Below are 23,992 nucleotides of genomic sequence, written 5' to 3' on the forward strand. Positions count from 1 at the left end.
ATTGAATTTAAAAATAAAAATTTTTGAAATTCCTGATAGAATTTGTATTTATTTATTTTTTCCTATTCAGTATGCAAATACAGAATCTTGCCATCTAATTGTTGATTATTGAACGCGCACGCCTTGCAGTGTCGTTGATATGGCAAGAGTAGATATTTGACCTTTTTTTCATTAAAAACTTATCGCAAATTTATGAGTTTCGTCGAATATATAATATGTATATATATATGCATTGACGTCCGTGAGAAAACGACGTGTTGTACGTGCGCAATTCAATGGGATCTATGATAATAATAAACCTCATTAAATAAAATGATATTCAGTGTTTTGTGTTACTTTTGTCTTTTATTCTCAATGTAAATTAATTTGAATAAAAGTAGTATCTAATATCTATAGGTTTATGCTAAATTTCACACATAAGAGACTCTTCTAATTTTTGTATTGATGTGGAATTTAAAAATAATAATAATAAATGGTTCGTTTTTCACACCATTCAGCCTGATATGGAAAAATGTATAAAGTTATAATTATTCTTTTCCACCAAAACAAAAATTTTCGTTTTTGGCAAAATGAAAAAAAAGTTTAATTTTTGTTGCCACAAAATCGGGTCTTCCTAAATTATATTTTGAGAGCCATTTAGAATTACCAATAGACCTATCACAAGGAGGTGGTTTTTATTAACCCCCAAGAATTCTCATTTCACTTTTTTTATCCATTGAATTAAGTTTATTTTTTGTACATTTTTTAAATTTTAATAATACAGTTATTATAATTAAAATTGAATACAAAAATAGTAACGGGTAAATGCTTTAGTTTCATACTTAGTTGTTGCAATTGGTGTAGTAATTGTCTGTTTATAAAAATTATTTTTTATTTTAGGTTTTTCTGGTATTTAATTTAGAATTTAGAATTGTTTTTTTGTATTAGTTTGAACAATAATTGAAATTAACATTTTTTCTAAAAATATAATATTGTTGTGAGGATAAGATTTATAGGACTTTTTGTTGAAATTCGCATGGAATGATTTGTAATTATTTGTTGTTGTGTACATTTAACTAATAATGGAATTATAATAATAATAACTACATTCTGGGCGGGAACGAACTATATAGGTATATTTTATTTTATGAAAATATCATTTTCATAATGCTATACAATAATGAGTACCTACCTACGTATAATCAAAAATATTATAAGTTATAACAAGTGGTTTTCAAATCTCAAACCATAATATGTTGAAAGAAAATGTATTTGGTGAAAATAAAAACCAAACCTTTTTCATTTTGGCGGAAACGATGTACGCCCAAAACTTGAGCACCTTTCACCGGCACTGTCCTTCCGAGTAACACCAGCGATACTGATTTATGGACGAATCGATTGCGCTTTTGTTCATGGGTAGCCAGGGTATGATACGGGAGGGATTCGGCGATACAAGTAGTACATATATGTGTAGTTGGGACTCGTTTATCCGCCTACGGGTAGCCGTCAAAATAACGGTAAAATTCGACCGAGACAATGGAAATTGCAGTGTGTTTATACATGCGCAGATAAATGCGGGCAGGATATAGTGAATGTACGGAATTTCGGAAAAAATTTCAATCATATTGACCTTTTATAGTCAAAACATGTACAATGTACATAGATAATATATTATAATGTTCTATATTATTATTATATTAGAGCCGTCAGACATAAATTGTAAGAGGTACCTATTTAAAACTGTTTTGATTTGTTGTAGGTACGACTTTGGAATTCATAAATTATTATTTAATCAATTTAATATTAATTAGTATTTTATATTTTGTCGTTTTTCCTATATCGCATAAACTATAATACTAATATAATAATATGCATAATATTAGAATATTACATTGACAATAACATTTTCGAAAAATCATATTACTGTTATAACGTGTGGTTTATGGCCGATGTGCATTTAGCAATTTTAATGAAAAAAAAAAATCTAAACTTTAAATTAAAATCGTTTTAATTTTTAAAGACGACTTTTAACCATTGGATTGGAGTTATAAATTATTCCTATATAAAAAATTGTAGAAAAAAATTGGTAGATATAAGTTTTATTTGCGTTAAAATGGTATATAAAAACAATTTAAAACAGCCCGCAATAATGTTAGAAAAATAAATCGTAGTTAAACTGTATATCATGTTTTCAAATTGACCAATAAAATGTCACATCCTTGTAATGCATTTAATCTTCATACAAATTGGCATATTTCCTAGGGTAAAAAATGTTAAATATTATGAATTATAATGTCATTTTTCACATTAAGTGCACAGAAAAACTTCGTACTTCAATTGTTATGCTTTTTTTCTATTCTTACGATGTTTTTAATATCATTATACGCCATTTTTACAACGGCGATAAATTAAAGTGCGAACAACATATATGGGCTTAACCAAACATAAAATAACGTAGGATTTGGCTTAGTCCTGGTAAATGTACACAAAGTGGCATCTAATCGGCCTTCACGGCGGCGGAGGTGGCGTATCACTGGTGCGCGCGCGCGTATGTACTCGTATGTCGCCAATAACTGTATAAAGTACAATACTCTCATTTGGTGTCTTTTATATTCTACAAATTATTACGAATTTCCAAGTTTAAGTTTCTTTCTATATTATATATTATCAACTTGCATAATATTATATTAATTTGTTGACAATGATATACATTTTTTGGCGTCACTTTACCTGTTTAGGTACTCTATTATTATTATACGAACAATTTACAAAATAATAATATGATACATGGAAAATGTTTGATTAATTTTTAGAAAAAAAAGTTTTTCTTCGTCGTATTATCAGTATAAAACCATTTTAGGTTCTGAGTGAATCTTGCAGGGAATCATATTGGTTTCATAATAACAGTATGATGTTTATTAAGGTTTTTGGCAGGCGCTGTGGTGTCAGTGCTTTAAAAGTTCCAAGAAGAAATGGAGCTCATAAGTTGCTACTATAAAAAGGTTGTATTTACATTTTCTCAGTAGTTATTGTATTAAGCACGTAGCAAAAATACCGAAAACTTACTGTCGAAAGGTTTTTAAGATACATCAGTGAGCACTGTGATTATTGGTCTTTGTTCAGAATCGTTTTTCAATTATAGCAAAATGTAATATTACAAGTACTACATACGACTTACCTGTACGAAGTGGGGGATAGGAGTAAAGAGAGATGAGTTTCAACATTTATCTGATCACTGTATCATATATTATGGTTTTTTTTTTATTTTGTATTATGAAACGAATAAGATTTTTTTTATATTTAACGATACTTTAAACTTGTAAAGCTTAATATATTAATTTGAATAATATAATTTAACAAAATTTCTTGTAACAGAAAAGTAAGTACTATATTTAAATAATTTAATTTAATTTGTAGTCCATTTAAACTAAATTACTAAAAACCATTTAAATGTGTAACGTTATAAAAATATTATTAAATAATATAATTACATTAATTCAACTGATTGCAGTAGAATAACCTTATCGATAATTTAAATGTATTAGCATCCGCCATAAATTGTATTTAATTAATTGAAATGAAAAAAAAAAAATAAAAACATTATACAATTATTATTATTATTTTATTGTACATTCTATACTCTATGGTGTTAGTGTTAGTTATTAATTTTATTATAATTTATAATTATATAAAAATTATACTGTACTATGTACTTATAATTGAACAATATTTATTTTACCTATTTTAGTAATTATCAGAAACCACAACCTTAAACATTTATACATTTAAAATCTAATTCGGGGGCTTGATACAAATTTATTTCAAAAATATTTTTTAAATTTTTTTTTCTTTTCAGTTTTAAATTCATAGTTATTTTTTAACAAACGTAAAATGTAAGACATTCTATATGCATTTAGATTAATATAGATTGATAACATAAATTAAATATGTTGAGGTATGTAATGATATGTTACATTTTATAAGCGTTTTATTTGTATGTTAATAAGTGTGTTTATTTTATTAAATGATTTATAATATTTATTTAACTCATTTTTAACCACTAAAATTTAAAAGTTTCATAAGTTATGAATTATAATTTAGATTTCAAATAGTTTTAGAAATACTTTTATTTATTCAAAATGTGAAACTAGGAAAAAAAATTAACAGTAAATTAATTTTACAAGTATAGCTTTTTTCTTGTTATAGTTTGTTTTTTATCACTTAAGATGATACTTTGATAAATAAGATTTAAATATTTAAAAGCACATGATAATTATTACGTAGCATAATGTTATGAGTTTACGACGATAATGATAATTAATTGACTAACTAATGGTGTGTGATCACTGATCAGTGATTACTTTTAACACTTAACTTTTTATATTCAAGTATATGAACACTACAATATGAAGTGATCCATTTAACAGAGAAATTGTATTATGGTAGTTAATTTTTTTTTAATTTTAAACCTTTTATTTGTCACTACATTTTTGTTTTTTAGCTGTTGTTTATATACTGAATATTGAGCAAATAGTTTAAAAATGTAGAACTGGTTAATTAATGAGGACCACTACTCCACTCGTTTATAATTAAAACATGTCATGAGTTAAATGGATCACTTTGTATACTTATACCTATATAATTATCATATTATATTATGTACTATTATTATAAGTATTTATATGTTTTTATACTGTAAATGTAGTTTGTATATAACGCATTGAATGTCACAAGAGAATTAAATATTAATATATTTATATTTAAAAACGTTAGATGAATTATTCAGTTGGATTAAGCCTAGTTTAATATAAATTATTAAAATTTATATTAACTTTTTTTAAACCTAATTACCTATTTATTATACTATACAATATTATGGTTTTACGTAAATAGTATTATTTTTTTTCTATTGCTACTGACATTTTTTAATTCTAAAATATACTTGTAATTTTGTCATTTGAGGTGAATTATCGTATAATAATATTAAAATAAAATAGTCGTACAATTATTTTTATTATATTATATAATTTTTCTTCAAATATTATTTATAATAAATTATAATTAAAGTTGAGGTAGGTACTACAACTACAGGTACTAGACGTAATACTTTTTGTTTAAATTTTTTTTCGCTGAAATGTAAAAATAAAAACTTTTTAATAATACCAAACAATACTTATGTAAAATAAAACATATTATTAAGTTTATCATTATAATTTAACGGAAATGTTAATATTATACTAACTTTTATAACAAAATGTAATATAAAACACGATGTGTACACTTTTTGATAGATAACACTTAAACTTTAATATTAATATTAAAAATATGAACATTTTCTTTGATTTATTTAATTTTTATATATGCAGCTATGAGCAAGATCAAGGTTTGCGTGCTCGCCAAATAAAAGTACTCTAATATAATATCATGCTTAATATTTCAGTAAAAATGTCTTTATATAAAGGTTATATTAATATATTGACTACGGTTGACTGTATTGCATGAATAATTTTACAGCAATTACGTTATATCATATTGGTATTCTAATATTTTAAAAGCACTAATAATAATAAAAACTCATACGCTAATGATAATATGAACGGACGTAATATTAATTTTCTAGGAAAAGGAATATGCATTAATACAATTCAAATATTTAAGCTTAAGAGACGTCAATTGAGTTTGATATAATGTGATTCAACGTAAAAAGATAATGGTAACAGTGAAAAAAAAATATCGAATTTAACTTATATTTATGTAGGTTTTAAAAGACAAGACTGTAAAATTCCATCAGCGTTTAAAATACGCACAGTACCTATGTTTCTTATTCAAATCGACGTATCGGTAAGTAGATAAACGACGTCACACTACATAATCTGAAATCCGATTTCCTGTATTTTTGGCTTAGGTACATTTGAAAAAAGGATTCTAATAAAAAAACATTTTATTTTTTTAACAATGTGTTTTAAAATATATTATTTTTCATAGTAAGTAAATAGTAATATCGGTAAATAAAAGTGCTGACTACCTTTTTACATTTTGAATGATTATAATAAAATAAAAATAAATATTTCTGATTTATTAAATATAAATATATATATATATACAATGAATATTATACTTATCTTGTGTTTTTGTTTTTATTTACATACCTACAATTTATCAATCCTTGAATTAAAAGTTACCGTGAAATTGCAACTTAAAATTTTTGGATGTAATACTATGTTACTACTTATAAATGAGTAAGGGCAAAATGTGCTAAGTTAAAATATTTTAAATAAAATGTCCATAAAATTCGTTAGGTATGCAAAAAAGAAGAATCCATAAAATCCATTTATATACATTATATTAAGTATACTTCATACATTATTATCATCTCATTAATGTTTTAAGAGTATATAAATAAATTTTATTGAAATTAAAAAAAAATCCACTACAACAATATACGAAGAAAAATAATAAGTTATAAATAAATAGCAAGAGTCAATAAGTATTTCATAATCCGAAGAAATCGAGTAAGCTGCAAGTTTAAAGTAAATGAATACATTTTTAAAAATAAAAACGTCACGTAATTTTAAATTTGTTTACTGTAGTGTAGAACAATATGAATTAATAACGCGTTTTGAGGATTTAAAAAAGAAGAAAATAGTATTATAAGCAATGGATTTTTTTTTTCAATAGATTATGAATAAAAACATTTATGTCTTTTGTGAAGTCGACGAGGATTTATTTATATTGTAAGCGATTTAATTTATTTATGAATGTCCATGCACGTTTCACACCTTCTTTGGTCCGAGAAATCCAATTTGAATTTACTGTCTGTCTGCAGGTTCGTAAACACATTAGGCGGCTACGAAACTTGACGTGAGATCTTGAATATTAATACTTTAAAGTACTCAACTCTTCTGCAGAGAACCTTATTGATTTCGTGTCAGCTCTTAATATTTATTTTTAAATGTTTTTTAATGGTTAAATTTCACTCAAAGGTATAAGACTATCTCGTATAGAGAATACGCGTAGGAGCAGTGGTTATCATAGTAATTAATATTATTATAATATAAGTCCACAAAAATCGTCAAATTCGTCTTTTGATTATAATGGTAGATAATTTTATATCTAAAAATACAGGTATTTTTTAATATTCTGCCCATTAAATTAATCATTAGTGAGGTTTAGTCTAAAAAATAGACCATAAAACGGTTTGGTATAGTAGGTGTTACGCGTTCAACAGTGACGACGGTTTATAAAATGAGACTATTAAAATTGACAATAATAATTATCGTGTAAAGTTATTTTACACTGTCGTAATAACGCAGCAGTAATAGAGTTTAATATTATACACTCAGAGTTCTTAAAAATATGTACCGTTTTAGGGTCGTATAACTATTATTATTATAATATAATACTAGCCAGCGACACGGTCGGGGGGCTTAACGACGATACGCATAATATATTATTATTATTATGTATAGGTTACCGTCATCAGACGTACTATACACTATAACACTTTAATATTTTTCGTGACTGTCGCGGTAACTGCAGTTTAACACTCCGATTATCGTCGTGAAATTATTATGAATTATATGATTTGTATTCTAATACACGCGTAGTGTCGTATATTATAATATTATTATATAGAAATACACGACATTATAACACATGCGTAAACGACCTATACTGTGATAATATGTTTTCCGTGTCGTTCGTTTGTGCATCATATTATATATGCGTCTAATATGCACGCCGGCGATATATAGGCAAATATAGTAGCATATTATTATTATAGTATTATATATATATATATATATGTGTTTGGCTGAGATATTAATATTGGCCGGTGACGACCGCACCTCGTCCATATTAACAGTCGATTATCCCGAAACCCGATGAATTCCCAAACACACGCACACACACTCATATTATATACATTTAATGCGAGGATAGCGTTTCGTCGGGTTAAGTCATATTTATATTATTGTGACAAAATACACAAAATGTACATTATTAACCCCTCGGACCACGCACTTCGCATCGTCCGGTATTAACATTATAATGCGAATATATTAGGTATTATTGTTTTATATTTCATTGTAATGGTCGTAATGTCGAAACGACCGCCAGACTGCTGCCAGGCCACAAGGATATAGCCGGCCAGCTCTAAATTGGAGCCGTCGTTATCATTATTTGTACCTACCTATAACGTCATTATACTCATTATTATTATAATACGTCCGATCGGGCCGAGTAGCTATGGACAGCTACTATAGCTAATTAGGTGCAAACATTACGCGGAATCCCGAGCAGAGAATTATTATTATTTTATACATCACCGGCAGGTAACGATTATAATATAATATTAAATAGGTGGTACGAGAACTGTCGACCTTTCCAAAAGCGACTCCGCAGCACGATTGTTCGTGGTTATATAATAAACTTTCGAGACGACGTTATGTATTTTGATTTTTAAATTAATTTCCCGTGTTTGTTTAATATTTAAAAACAAATATGAGTATTACTTGTAAATAAGCAATATAGGTACTTACAACAATTTAAGTATGACGGTGACGCGTGTGATATATTATGTTCAAAGACATTAATGAAAGTTGCGTTTTAATGTTTGGTTCACACGAAACATTTAAATCACTCTAACAGTTTTGAAAATACATCTAAAACCTCCAGTTTTTGGTATAAGTATACATGGTTAAAAATATGCAAAATCTTTCGATTCGAGAGAACTGTAAATAGTTTATAATTACAAAAAGTTTCAACATTTACGACCGTTCACAAATATTTGAAACTAATTAATTACACTGTCGAGGTTTTAGAATATTAGGTGGCACTTGAGAGACATTGGAAAAGTTAGAATAATTTATTAGTTATCATAGTTAAAATTTAATATTACTATAAATACCACGTTGTAAGTTCTTCAGAGTAAGAAGTCTTCGAGCACTGACGTACCTGATAATTTCTCACAGTTCTTTACGCAAAGTTTTCGTTAAAGTGCAATGCAATACCTCTATAGTCTCTATGCTATATGAACTATAATATATTAATATGGAAAAGAGGGAAATGCGATAAGTCACTGAAACTTGTCGACAAGTTTATAATTGCTTTTAAAATTAAATTGAATGAAGTTTCAATGTTGATAATTTTTTTTTAAAATAAAATTACATTTTTGGGCATTCCATAAAACAATCAAAATAATTCTATTTAAAAATAGCAGATAAGTAAATTGATTTCTAAATATAATGCATAGTAAATATCGACTATGCATATAACAGCTAATAATATTATGTTACATTCTTAAAATCATGACAATAATAATTAGTTTAAATATTAGCAGTATATAACTATAATTTAATATCATGATCATGACTATTCATATTATGGTGTAAGACGATAATTATAGATAATTTTAAACAACCATTAACCTCGATACACGAGTAAAAAAATAAAAAATAAAAATTTTAAACTTCACTGTTAAGAATTCTTTATAATATGTTAACACTTTTTTTTTGATTTTATCAATAACGTATCGAAAATAACGCTTTTTATCATTACGAGAAATAATATGATTTGTCCTTTGACGTATATTTGCCGAAAAGTACTTTATGACATATTAAGCTGTATTATTTTGTCCTAGTTTTTATGATGTATTTGTGCTTCCTAGAAATTATATTATGTTTTCAGTCTTGAATTGAAAAATATATTGTTTTGTAATGCTTCCAATTATGTAGTTGTTTAAAAGTCGAAAACTACTAAAAACGTTTATAATAACCTTAAATATTATTAGTTTTTACTATACATCATCAATTCGTCATCATGTATTGTTATCATTGTTATACATTTAACGTATATTATATAGGTACCTACTTATGGTACGAAAGAGCCAAAGAGGGAGTTGTTTCCTGAAAAAGTGCGTTATGTATATTAATGATATTTCGCTGAACTTTTAGTTTACGACATTATATGTCTGGTTTTTTTTTTTTTTTGATCACTGCTAAGGGCAATGCAATAATTATATTCCTTTTCATAGTAATATAATAAATAAAAAGACGTGAACGGAATCAGATATTCGAGAGATTTGTTTATAGAAAACATGTTTTATTATTTATGCGCAAAAAATGTTAAAAAAACGAAAAAGCTAATCTTTATGGGATAGCTATTGTATATGACGGTTAATTCACAAATCTCTTACTCTAAGTTGAAATGTTATAAATTTCAGAGATTATAGACAATATTATCATTTATTTTTGATACCACGCTATTTAAGATCATTGTTGTGATTCTGTTGTATTTATGTCAGTAAGTGTGTAAACTACAAGTGTACCTATAGCTGATAATAATAAGTATATGATGCTTCGTATTGATCGATTAAATCGAGAATTTTTTTAGTTGCTTTAAGACTAACCATAAAAAAAAAAACCCAACAGCATTATATAAAATCAACTTTTAACAATCATTATTATATTATTATATTATTATAGGTAAATGTAATAGCTAGGTGTACGTAAAATTTAAAAATACTGTTAGAAACGAATTCGCCAGTTATATTATTACGTCTAATGCTGTCTTACCATTTTGCAAATAGGTGACGGACTGACCGTAAAAGCGGTTGTACCTCGGTACAAGGTCCGCGGGGAGACGGCCGTGCTTCGATGCGACTTCGAGCTGGAAGGTGCTTTGCTCTACGCCGTCAAATGGTACCGCGAAAACGAAGAGTTTTACCGGTATGTGCCCAGGTTGAACCCTCAGAAGACGTCTTATGCGGTGGATGGGATTAAAGTCGACGTAAGTATTCCGTAACTATTTTTCTCCTATCTTACCACCACAAACACACTGTGTGTGGCGATTAAACCGGTGTTTTCTATTTTACGTATTTGTTTGCGCAGCACATGCAATCCGACAGTCGTAAGTTAACGTTGAGAGACATAACGTTGAAAACCACAGCTAATTACCGGTGTGAAGTTTCTGCAGAAGCGCCGTCGTTTGCTTCCGCACAAGATGGTGGCCGAATGGAAGTTATATGTAAGTATATAGTGATTTACGAAATTTAATCTAATCAAACGACATCATTTGTAGTAACTTCATTACTATAGTCACTATATTATTATATTATATGGATTAATAAATGACTTTGAATGAATGATTTAATAATGTAGTAAATATTGAACAAAACCCAACGTTTTTATGATTTGTGGACGGAAACAAATTTACAGATTCGTTTTAAAAAAAAGTCTATTCGTCATTTCACGAACTTCAATAATACGATACTATTATTGATTAAATGCTAACCTATTCATGCTTAATATCGATAATATGAAGAGGCAAAGTTTAATTAATTATTAAATTTTTTTTCTTCTACAAGTAGTTATGATTTATAGTGGTGGACATTGGTAGGAAGCTGGTAAGTACTTACTTTATTGTATATACACCCGTTAGGCGTTAATTGTGACATTGTTAATATTAATTTTTCGAAATGCCATTTATATTTAGTTCAAAATCGAAGGACAATATTATTTAAACGATGCTTCTTTATTTTATAACTAAAATATAAAACGTATACCTGTAACAACTGTCGATTAAAATAGTACATTTATAGTAACTGAAATTATGTTATTTATTATCAATAAGCTAAAATAAACTTTAGTTTACATAGTTATCACACAGTAGTTCAGTAAGATGTATTTTTATTACGTACTATTAACTATTATAACATTTAAGTTTGTGTTCTGTGCATCAAATACTCATAAATTTAGTAAAAATAGGTAAAAAAAAAATCGAAGAATAAATACTTTCATGTTAAATGGTAATGTAATATAGCTGTATAAAAATATCAGATAAGTAGTATGCTTATACTCAAAAGTGTTTGGTTATTATATTAATACAAATTAATAATAATTCATACATTTCGTTTAAAGAACATATTAAAATATATTTAAATAGTTTAGCCAATTTTATACCTTATAAGGCTAAGTCGCTAAGAGCAAAACAAAAGATAAAACACGTATAGGTACTTAGTAAGTACACATAATCAACAAGTAATAATATTACATACCATATTTAAATATATCACTCTGTGTATTGTATGATGTTATCAAATCTATAGTTAGTGAAATAATATTTTTATTTTATAGAATCTATGTATATATTAAACACGTGATAAATGTGTTAACATATTTAGACATTTTCAATTTTACATAACTTCCAAGTTATTTATAAAATTACGACTTTAGTTAAATGAATGACTGAATGACCCCTAAAGTATTTTCTAAATAGGAAGTTTTTGAATATTTAAATTAATTAAATTCTTCTTATAAAAAAATATTAGAAAAATCGACTCTAGTGCTATGTGTAGATTTAGTGTAGTAAGTCAATTTGATTATTATTCTCACTCTTTTATTAAATATATATAGGTTTCTTACCTCGATGTAACTACCAAACTAATAATATTATAATATTTATAATATACCAATATGCTTTCGACGTACATCGAAATTTCCGACCTCTTACTTAACGACAATATTCGTGATTAATAATATATTTCATGTAAATATTTTGTTCACCTTTTTTATCGATTTAATTTATGACATCTTTCAGCATTTTCCCGACGTAATATAAATTAATGTTATCTTTTGTTCAGTTTCATCCCGTTTAAAACTAAGCAAACACATAAAAATAACTGTGACTTTTCAAAAACGATTAAAGTAATTTTTGAGCTTTTTTTTTTTGATTTATTTTTTTACAGTATACGATTTTTAAATTAAACTATTACGGCTCTACAAATATTTAATATACCAATTTAATGAAACTAGAAGAATTATATCATTGTAAAATATAAAACAATAACAAATAATTCTAACATTAAATCTATAGCTGATACAACAATCGAAGGAATACCAATTATATGGTATTATGAAAATATTACATAAATTGCATAATAAAAAAAATGGATATGATAAACATTGCTTATTATATGATTTTTATTACATACCTAATTATATAATTTTTTTTATTTTATTTTTTATTATACGGGGTGAAATGTTTTAATTTAAAATTATTATATTGCTAGATTTCATATTAATTGTTTGTTATAGTAAATGAATAATGTAATAAAAAAATAACTTTGACATTTTGGAATGCTCAAAGGATACATTTTATTAATGATTGTATATATAAAGTTATGAAGATCAATAAAGACAATTAAATAACACATTAAACAGTAAATATAAGCATGAGGGTTAGAATATGTATCGTGTGTCCCTGGTCCCTCATTAGTAGGAGCATTTTTTGTAACATAAATTTAAATTTTGTAAAAATTCTAAAAAACCTTCATATAAATAACAAACTTAATATATATAAAAAATAAATGAATATCCCTACTAGATTTTAGTGACAACAAATTTGATATTATAGACTTGTATTACCTATGTATATTACCTATGTAAAATGTACATTTACAATCTTATTTCTTTATAAAGAATTTCGAAATATTTTGAAACGTTTTTATTGATTAATATTTAATTTGTAAATTTCCAAGAGTAGGTCACACATTCACATAGTATTTTGGAAGTCAAACATATTGGAATATCCATGGAAATATAATAACATTATAGAAGTAAGCAATATCCAGTAGCATGAATTCAAATATATATATATATTTCTTTGTGATAATATTAAGGTATATTAAATTATATTTATACCTAATGGCTAATAAAGTAATAAACATACCCAAAAAACGTTATTTATTAATACGGGTTCAATGTATAATATATTGTAATATAAAATATAAAATACGATCTCTGAAGTGTGCTTCAACAAAAATTCAAAAATTAAAATTCGGTTGAAGTGTAGATGTGCAATATGTTTTTGTTGCATAACTTAATAGAAAAATACTCTTAAAGTGTCATGCATGGAATCGATAAAATTTGCAATTTTAAAATCTAAAAATATAAGAACAAGGGTTTGTGATATGCGCGTGGACTGGTATAAGTAAAACCTATTGAACTTTAGCTGTCACATCGTGCATGTATCAGAAAGTAAAAGAACAAAATGCCGTATTATATTATTCGTTGTATGTGTGAACTATTGATGAGAATATATACGATGGTCTAGCGATGTTTATATTTTATTTTCTCTTCTTTTTATTCAAAATGCAAAAGTACCTCTCGGACGAAACCCCTTGACGTTGGTGACACAACCGAGATTTCAATATCGCAATGTTAGTCTACGAATTTGGGTCAACCTTTTTGTTTGTTGTTTGAAAAAACCTTGGATGAAAAAAAAAATTATATTTTAAATCTTTAATAAATTTGTACTATATAATAATGTATATAGGATATAGGTAGATGTGCATATAATATAAAACAATATTATACTTATGAAATATAATTGTTCACATTTGACTTTTAAGCTACTTCATAAACTTAGATACTTAAATTATAAAAATATTAATTCATTAAATAATTTGACAAGAATTTTACTTTGGTATTAATAACTATAAATTGTATTAAAATGTTTAAAGTAAGCAATCCAAATTACATTTTGCATTAAACAAATAAATCATAAACATGATATGAGTATACTTAATGTATTTAAATTTATTTTAAAATAAATGTTAAAAAACTTCTTACTATATGTTAATCATATGTTAAATGCAGCAATTACATATAAAATATTTGGTATAATACAATTTAAAAAATCATTTTAATTGTATTTTTTGTTTATATCTCCTAATATCTCTACTTAAAATACTTTTCAAACGTTCCTCGATTCATCGGTAGTACATTTTGAGTTTACTGAATTTACTGATACACTTTATAATTATATTTGTTGATCTCATTTTATAGCCATAAATCATAATTGAACCGAATATGATTAGATACCTCTTATAAGTTAAAATTGTATATAATATAATATATATAAATGTATATATAAGTAAATTAGGGTTAGTAAATAGGCTTATTATTATGTATACATTTATTTAATTTTCATAATCTTGATCTTAGGATTTACATAAGTGGTGTGGACGGTATCTGATATGCAATATTATAAATTTTTTTTTTGTTTTACTTTATGAGTATTAGGTACTCATTGTGTAATAATATTTAAGTGTTTTTGGATATAGCAAGAGAATACATCATTCAAAAAAAAAAAATATGATTTTAATCAACATTTTTATATATTTAAAATTCTACACAATTAATACTTTTTAGAGAAAATATTTGGAATTTTTTAGCATTCCTAGTAAACTACAAAAACTACTGAAATATATTGTTATCTTAACAGTAATACATCATTGAAAACACGGATTTGAAGAAAATTTTTTTCATTATTTTACAACTTTTTACAATCCTAGAAACACAAAATATACAAACTACACTCTAACCTATACTTCATTGCTTTACATATTTTGTTTTAAATATATTTTTTAAATTAACTGACTATGTTTTAACGACTTAATATATCTTATAAATATACATTTCTTGTTTAAAATGTTTGCAATAGGTTTTTATTTAAGCCGTGCATTTTGAAATCTGCACGTGATGCTTATCGCACTTTCTTTATTGTCACGTGTTATCTACATGACACTGGTTCTGATTTGAGACAACATTCAACGCTATGTACTTTGAAATTAGAATTCGGTTGGCAAACAAATGCGTATTCTGTCAATATGTTTACGAGAGATGTAGATCTAACAGCAGTACTACAAAAGCGAATTTCGTTTTATGTATTAAATATTGTGGCATTTATATTATGGTACGAACAAAACGTTCGTTTACACAGGAACAGTGAATTAATTTAAAAATAAATAATATATTGTGCTTAAATTGTAACACCTATATTTTTTACAATGATTTTATTTTCTTGTGAATTTTCTATGCTATAAAAAATCATTAAGGCTAAGTATTATTAATGTTTAATCAATTATGAACAACTGGCTAATAGTTGGTACATGACATATTCGTATATCATAATTATTTATTAATATTAAACATGATGTACGATTTGCATGCAACATTTTTTTTAGTATATTTTGAGTTATGAGACCTAAGACCAATTTATTTAAATAGAATTATATATCTTATAATTGTTATAAACATAAACATAAATATTAATTTTTTATAATTATAATTATTTTCTTCTTTTTTTTTTTTTTGTATTATTATGCATTATAGTTTTCAAAAAAAATATTAACTATTTTCAATTTAATAGACGCAACAATATATTTAAAAAGAAAAATGTATTAAGGAACAATTTTTCATAATTCACTTAATTCAAAAAATATATTATTTTGTATTTTAGCATATTTTTCAACCTAAATTTTGACCTCCAACAATATTGTTGTTAAATTATATATTATTTGAAATTTTAATGTTTATTGATAACAAGGAATACCAGTATATTGTTATCATGGATTACTTTTTTGTTATTATACTTTTATAATATGACATATTATGTAATTATAGTATACCAAAATATTTAAAAAGGATATCAATTGAACTTTATTAAAACTAAATGCTACAAAATAAAATATGAATTATAACCAAAAGTGCAATGGACAAATACGATTCTGAAGTAAATATAATTAATTAAAAATAATATTTTCCAATTTTAATAAATGCGTGCAAAAAAAACCTATATAGATATAGCGTATTATTTTATAATTTTCAGAGAGATTTTTGATGGAAGAGTTGATATACCTATAGTTTAATTATTTGTATTATTTTTTTCGTTTACAAACCATTAGTAATAAACCTAAATGATTTTTTTCTGTTGGGAAGGTAGAATGAATACTCCAAAAGTTTCATGTACTAAATGTAAATGTATATATATATACATAGAATTCGGTACAGATAGCATACCGGAATTGCATTATATAGATGAGAGGTCATTATTGTAATTTTTCAATAGTTTTTCGGCAAAATTCGAAAAACTAACAACAACAAAATACCACCACCTTAACAGATTTGTATACGCAGGAGACCCTGCAGGGTTCAACTAAAACTTTTTGTATTATTTTATAACTTTTAAATAATTCTGCAGAGAGTTGAAATGTTTATCGATTAGATATTCATTTTTTTTTTTTATATTTTATAGACATGATATAATTCTCAAAAAATGTAACTGACGACGCAGACCATATTTTGGATTTCATATACAACTAGTTTTGAAAATATTAACAATACGCACATAGTATAGTAGATGGAGAATACTCATACTTGGCATTTTAATATTAGGTACTCGTTTTATATTGTTTATTTAATTCAATAAATTAATTTTTTTATGAGTATTTAACATTTTAAAAAGTTCCTATAAATTATATAAACCAAAAACCACGTTCCGTTCTGAGTAGTTTTTATTACGCGACAATTGCATAGCTTTCGGGTTGTTAAAAAAAACAATACAAGGGGCCGAAATAAGCAGAGCGAGACGAATGACTAACACTCTGCGGTCTGCAGTCTCTGCTCCATGTATCCTTTTTGTAAATATTACCAACGTTTATATTGTTTAATTTGTCAAAATATCATGATACCGACGGTTTGAATTGATCACGGGCGCGGGGTTTCAATGAATTATGTTATACATATTTTGAGTTGAATAAAATTATAATATGATTTTATATAACCCCTGAGAAATTCAAATGAATTTATAGTGAAATATAAATAAATAACCGTGTCAAATAATTAACACGGCGAAGATATATAATAGATAATTACTGCATGTGGCAAAATTAAAACGCATCGATATTCACGAGCATTAAATAATCGTTCTGAAAATAAATTAAGTATTTCAAATCAATTAGTGTGCTGTGTCAATAGGCAATTCAAAATTTTTATTTTACTATGATTTCATGATTTATAAACGTTTTGAAAGCTCTTCTAACTTATTAAGTTATTAATCAATTAAAAAATATGAATGTAATTTAATAATTAATTTTTTAGTAACTATAGAATTTAATTTAAGTGGTTTGAGAAGTTCTTGTAAAATATTCCCTTATTCAAAACCTATTATGCGTATAGTTATCATTTGGTTTAATTTCTCTCAAATAAATTGTGTAAGATTTTATCATTAACTTACTATCCAATTAACAACCTATCACGCATTTAATCTTTAAATATTAAATAGGGCTTATTATTCATGATCAGTTCAGAATATTTAAAAAAAAGTATAATACATAAATATTTTATCATTTTGTATTAATGAAATTTAATAATAATGACCATTATACATAGTTTAATTCACTAATTATATGATTATTTAATATTAATACTTACCAAGAATAATTTTCATTTATCTTTATACAATATTTCAGGGAACATTATATAGTTCATTTTTTTATTAGATAAATTCATTGAAAAAATATTTATCTAGATACCTATCATTTTTTATTAAAATGTCATGTTATTTTTAAACTTCCTAATAAGTGTTAAGTATTATTCAATTCTAGCAAATTCAGAATACCGTTGAAATAATATCGTATAGCTTTAATTAATACAATAAGTAATCCATAAATATTTTTGAAAGTATAAATCATATTTCAGATAAAGTTCGACAGCGGAAAAACACTAAACACCGTAAAAATATTTTATATTTTAAAGAAAAAAAGTGAATTGAAAAAGTGCAGTAGAGAAATACGCACTTACACAATTTTTAAGTTTTATATTATTTTATATATCAGTATCGTGTATTTAATTATTTTGTATTTTATTCATATATTTATCTCGCTCATCGAAAAAAGCAATATAACATTGTATACATTATTTACAAATATAAAACATTTATATTATTTAATATTATTACCTGAACCTATTATTAATTGTAGTTTTTCATTTATTGCTTCTCATAATATAGCAAAATACGAGTACGACGATGGTACCGCACCACAGAATAGATTGACATTACGTCAAATTGGTCATCGACTATAGTTGTAGTCGTAGATGTATATTTATATGGTATTATTATATTATATGTTTCAGTTCTGTCAATCGTATTTTTCGTACGAAAAATACTTCACAACCTATTATGAAACAGACATTTTTTCCTCTATTTTTTTTTTTATGATTAATTGTAGTGATCGCTGCGGAAAGGTAACCTCCAAAATGCGTTGCCATCGGTGGTGTGTACACAAAGCACGCAAACGCATACGCATACAATATATTATATATATATATAATATAGGTACATTGTATGCGTATCGTCCTAGACGGTGGGAGGGGGTTGCGGCCGTAGATGAATTTGCCGTTCGACGTTTCGGGAAAAGCTAAAGAATTTCGTGACGGGTGTGATAAATTAGGTTCTCCGACTCGGACAATATTTCACGTGCAACACACAAAAATATAATACACTTGATTGGCCGACTACGCGCCACTTTACGATTCTTCATTTATCGATCGGAATCAGCTCGAACCTACTCTGTCGGCGATGCTCATCATTGCGAAAGCCAAACAAAACGGGTACGATGACGTTTGCAGGTACGCCAGAAACCGGGAAATATTATGTAACGCATCATAAACCTAGTCCTTATAAGTTATAAATACATAGGATTATAAAACTTTGAAGTACTAAAAACATAGGTAGGTATTAAGATACTATGAGTATAAACATAAAAACAAAACTAAAAAACAAAAACACCTAACTGATTATTTTTTAGATGCACACATTTTATTTTTAATTTAGATAGACATTTTTAAAATAATAAAAAAATTATCATTGCGGCGTTCTACAACATTTACTTTTCTTATAGGTACCTATATAATCAATATGCAACATATGCATGGTATTTATAAATAAAACACTGTCTCTGAACTTGGAAGTACCTACATTGAACAAATATTGTTTCAAGCCGTGAATTCACGACAGGTTAAAATGTCGAATCAACGTATTTATTTTTAATTAACAATTTGTATTCACAAGTTAACGTCAATAAATATATAAATACTGCAATACTTAATATTTAAGTAATTTAGTACTTAATATTTAGTCAAATAATAAAAAAAAAAATACAAACAAGTATGAATCCTACACCTATTAATTATTATACACACTTAAAGTCATTAAATAGTTATATACATAATACATTTGTATATATATCGGACATATCGGTATGTAAATCACGGGTGCTTTGTGACACCTTGATGATATACAAAGCGCATGATAAAATCATTATTATAATTATTGTCAGGTATTATAATTAAGTATGATAATAATAATATAATAATAATATTAGAAAATCTATTAGAAAAAGTTTTTAGCGATAGAGATCAATAAAATGCATCGCGTACTACTCGTATACACATATATTTACAACGTTCGTATATTATTTTAATAAATATTTGCTTAACATTTTCAAAAGTAAACGTCTGCACGTTATTGGCTTTACGCGATAAAAATAAATAAATAATAATAAAAATAATAAACATAATATACCTACTGCACGTCTTGTCAACAAAACCGTATGTACGGTAGTACATAAAATATTGAGTTGCAGTATAGAACTTCTAAACGCAATATTTGAAGGAGAACCATTAGTCGCGCGTGTCAACGAATAAAATAATATATTATGTATAACATATTATATCGTATGGAATCCCGAAACCCCCAAACGTTGAATTAATAATTGCTGCCTTAAAACGTATTCAATTCGGTGGACTCTTCATCTTCACGGCGGAGTTATTCACCTGTCACAATGAGAAACGCGTGAGCTCTGAAAGGAAAAAGTAAAAAAAAAAAAAAAACCAATAGGGTAAGATAAAGCGTCAGCTGGATTTAAAAAATTGATATGGATGAATGTTAAAGAAAAAAGTACCAGAAAACTCGGTGCATTAAATCGTCGAATAAGAATTCAAAAAAAATATTATTGTAAACGTGTGTAGTTAAAACTGTTTGTTAATGTCCGTGTTAATAATAGCAAATAGCCCACGTATTAATATAGCATAACTATATTAAATTAGAAATTACACGTTTTAGTTGTTATTTTTGAAAATCATTATAATATGACAAACATTTGAAAACTCTAACATCGTGTTATTAGTGTTATTACGCATAACGCAATAAAAAAAAACTCTACACGTGTAATGTATGCGAATATACGATTGTTATTACTATCTGAGATGTGAATAAAAAAAAAAATACAATATAAATGCTTCGTTTTTAAATTATTTCTTGGGAATTTTGATAATCATGTTATATTATACGGATGTGCAGAGTTATTGTTATTCGCATTAAACCGTACACGTGAACCATAACAGTAATATTCTTAACGATACATTTTGTCAACGATTTACCTTAGCTAAAACCCATTTTAATTGTGTATCTTTACAGCCACGGTTAACCGTGTTTACAGTTATTATTATTATTTTTACGATAGGCCAAGCTGAACGATTTTCTGCACGCGTGGTCGTTTCACAGAACCATCGTAATGTTTCATAACTACATAGTATGATATACACTCAGGAATAATGATATCGACTCCTACGCTAACAATTATCGAAATATACATACTGTTATTATTATTTTATATTGTGTTAACCGTATCGCTTAATAGTTTAATCGTATTACAATAATTTTTATTAATTGAATCATCGAAAATCGACAACAGTACAAACACACTACACCATCAGCGTTGTATTATAACGCGTTATATGTATAAAATATGGTCCACAAAAATCTAGGGTCGAAATATGTGAAACAATTTTGAAAACATAATATTATCAAACAGTCTATACCAGCCCTTAATGACATTGTTATAAAATTATTACGGATACTAAAATTGACTATAATATGTAATATATAATGTTATTAGACCATATACTATCCGGACAAAAGTTATCTTATTATCACCTATTTGCTATACTTAAGTCTTAAACTTACCATTTGTCCCGATTTTAACGGCATGTATCCTATGTCTTTCCAGTCAATTAGTTTTTTGTTTCCAGTTAATTGAAATATAAAAAAAAATGTGTAATAATATTGTACCGTTATTTAAATGACTAAATTTAATCGACTTGGTTTTAAGTTTATTTGTCGCTATAATATGAGTATACTATAAGCATTGCAAAAAAATAAAAGGTTATATGATGTCCCAGTTTGAGGATTTCAAAATATGGCTGTAGCTATACTTAATATTGATTTATTGTATGTAGTATGTACCAATATGTTATATTATATTATGGGCTAAAGTCGATATCGGGAAACCCTCAGAAATTTCCAGGAAATCACGAACTTGTCCGCAGTACTTAGTAATCTGTCATATTTCGCTTTCAATCGTGGTCAAATCTAATCGTGACCAACATAAATTGGATAATAACGAAGTGAGGAATAATAATAAAAAATTACTGGACTGATTTTAAATGCGGTTTTATTAAGTTTTATTACTATGAACAATGACCATAGTACCTATAATATAATTATATTTGTACAATAATATATTTTATTTTAACGTTATTTATACGTAAAATTTAAAAATAACTCGTTACCTGTACTTACCCACTGTAAAATAATCAATTGCCACGTTTTTGAATTGTTGATTTTTTTTTTTTTAGTATCCAGTTTATGTACAGATTTTTATTAAAAAATAGATTTAAATAAATGAGAATCGCTCTTTTCTGCTATAAATTATCCAATAGACATTTGTTCTTGGAATGTTGACGTATCAAAATCAAAATATGAACAAGCAGTTTTAGAGTTAGTTAACTTTGTGTTATAAGAATAAAAATCCATGATTATGTGTTTGAAAGACATGATGACTACAATAATGATTGAATATTTAATTTGTATTAATCTATCAACATTTTTTAAAATTTATAAAATAGCCCAACATAACAAATATTAGATTTAATATTACATATTATTTATTTTATATTTTTATAAAACCACTTTCAAAGAATTTTATTCTAAGCACAAATGTCCTAGTAGTATTATACTATAAGACTACTAGTTTGAATTTTGAATCAAGCACATGAAAATTAAAAAATAATAAAAATATTAACTATATAATTTACAAAAAAGGGTGTTTCTCATTTGAACAACAAAAGTTTGTATCGTCATAAAATTCCTTAAATAGTACAAAAAACCACAAGAATTTTAAAATAATTTCTCTGAGTAATAATTTTAAACTTTCCAAAAATCAGAATTTGAATTATTTTATTATTAAATGAAACAATAAGGGTGAGCACTGAGCATGCTTAATAAATTACTTTGTGTTATTACGTATACCTATATAAATGTATGTAAAAAAAATACATAAAAATATATAAATAATATGTATCGCGTGATTTAGATAACTAAGATAAACTTAACGATACTTATTTATTAAAAAGTTCTATGCGCGATTTTTGTAATTTTCGTTATCGCACCTGGGATTTATTTTATAGATATAGATAACTTTGCGTTAAACTAAATATAATATTTATAAACTCGGCATGTTATATTTGTTATAAGTATCCTCAGACACGTAAACAGAAACAAATCCATGTTTGTATGTATATGGATGAGAGAAGGGAGTAAAAAAAATACAATAGTCATATCAAATAAGGTTAGGTTAAGTTGAAAATATTTCAGTGTGGTGAACCTTGAATAGCTCTCTTGAATATGCGCCTTAGTAGGCTAAACCACAACATAGTTCGTTGCGAACTTTAGTTTTTTCATTTTCAATTTCTTCACGTTTATATAGATTGGTAGTGCAATTTATTGTTATTGTGTTATAGAATAAAAAATGTTTAAGCCATCATCAATTACCGATATTTGAAATCGTTACCTTGGAAAAATCATAGTCAATTTTAGTTTTACCCATTTTTGAAAAAGAATACAAAACTGTTTTGTAGCCAGTAATTTTGAAAGTCAGTATAATTACTTTTATTTATTTTATAATTATTAATTCTTAAACGTATATTGTTTTTTTCTGAAAATATGTTTCAACCGAAAATCAATTTTTGCTAAATATTCATAAGAATGGTCTTGATAGTGTAATATCGGCACATAATATATTGTGGTATTGTATATTTGTATTTCAGAT

At 26.0% G+C, this 23,992-nt stretch overlaps 1 protein-coding gene across 1 annotated transcript in view; it reads left to right on the forward strand.

Moving 5' to 3' along the window:
• The window catches only part of LOC114125727 (uncharacterized), a 76,522-nt gene that overhangs the window by 20,234 nt on the left and 32,296 nt on the right, over window positions 1-23,992 (forward strand). The window contains exons 3-4 of the mRNA XM_027989493.2: window positions 10,568-10,767; window positions 10,869-11,004. Coding sequence (XP_027845294.2) covers window positions 10,568-10,767; window positions 10,869-11,004 — 336 coding nt within the window. The remainder of the gene's footprint in view (window positions 1-10,567; window positions 10,768-10,868; window positions 11,005-23,992) is intronic.

Source organism: Aphis gossypii, chromosome 1 (assembly GCF_020184175.1).
Source record: "Aphis gossypii isolate Hap1 chromosome 1, ASM2018417v2, whole genome shotgun sequence".
Classification (NCBI taxonomy): Eukaryota; Metazoa; Arthropoda; class Insecta; order Hemiptera; family Aphididae; genus Aphis; species Aphis gossypii.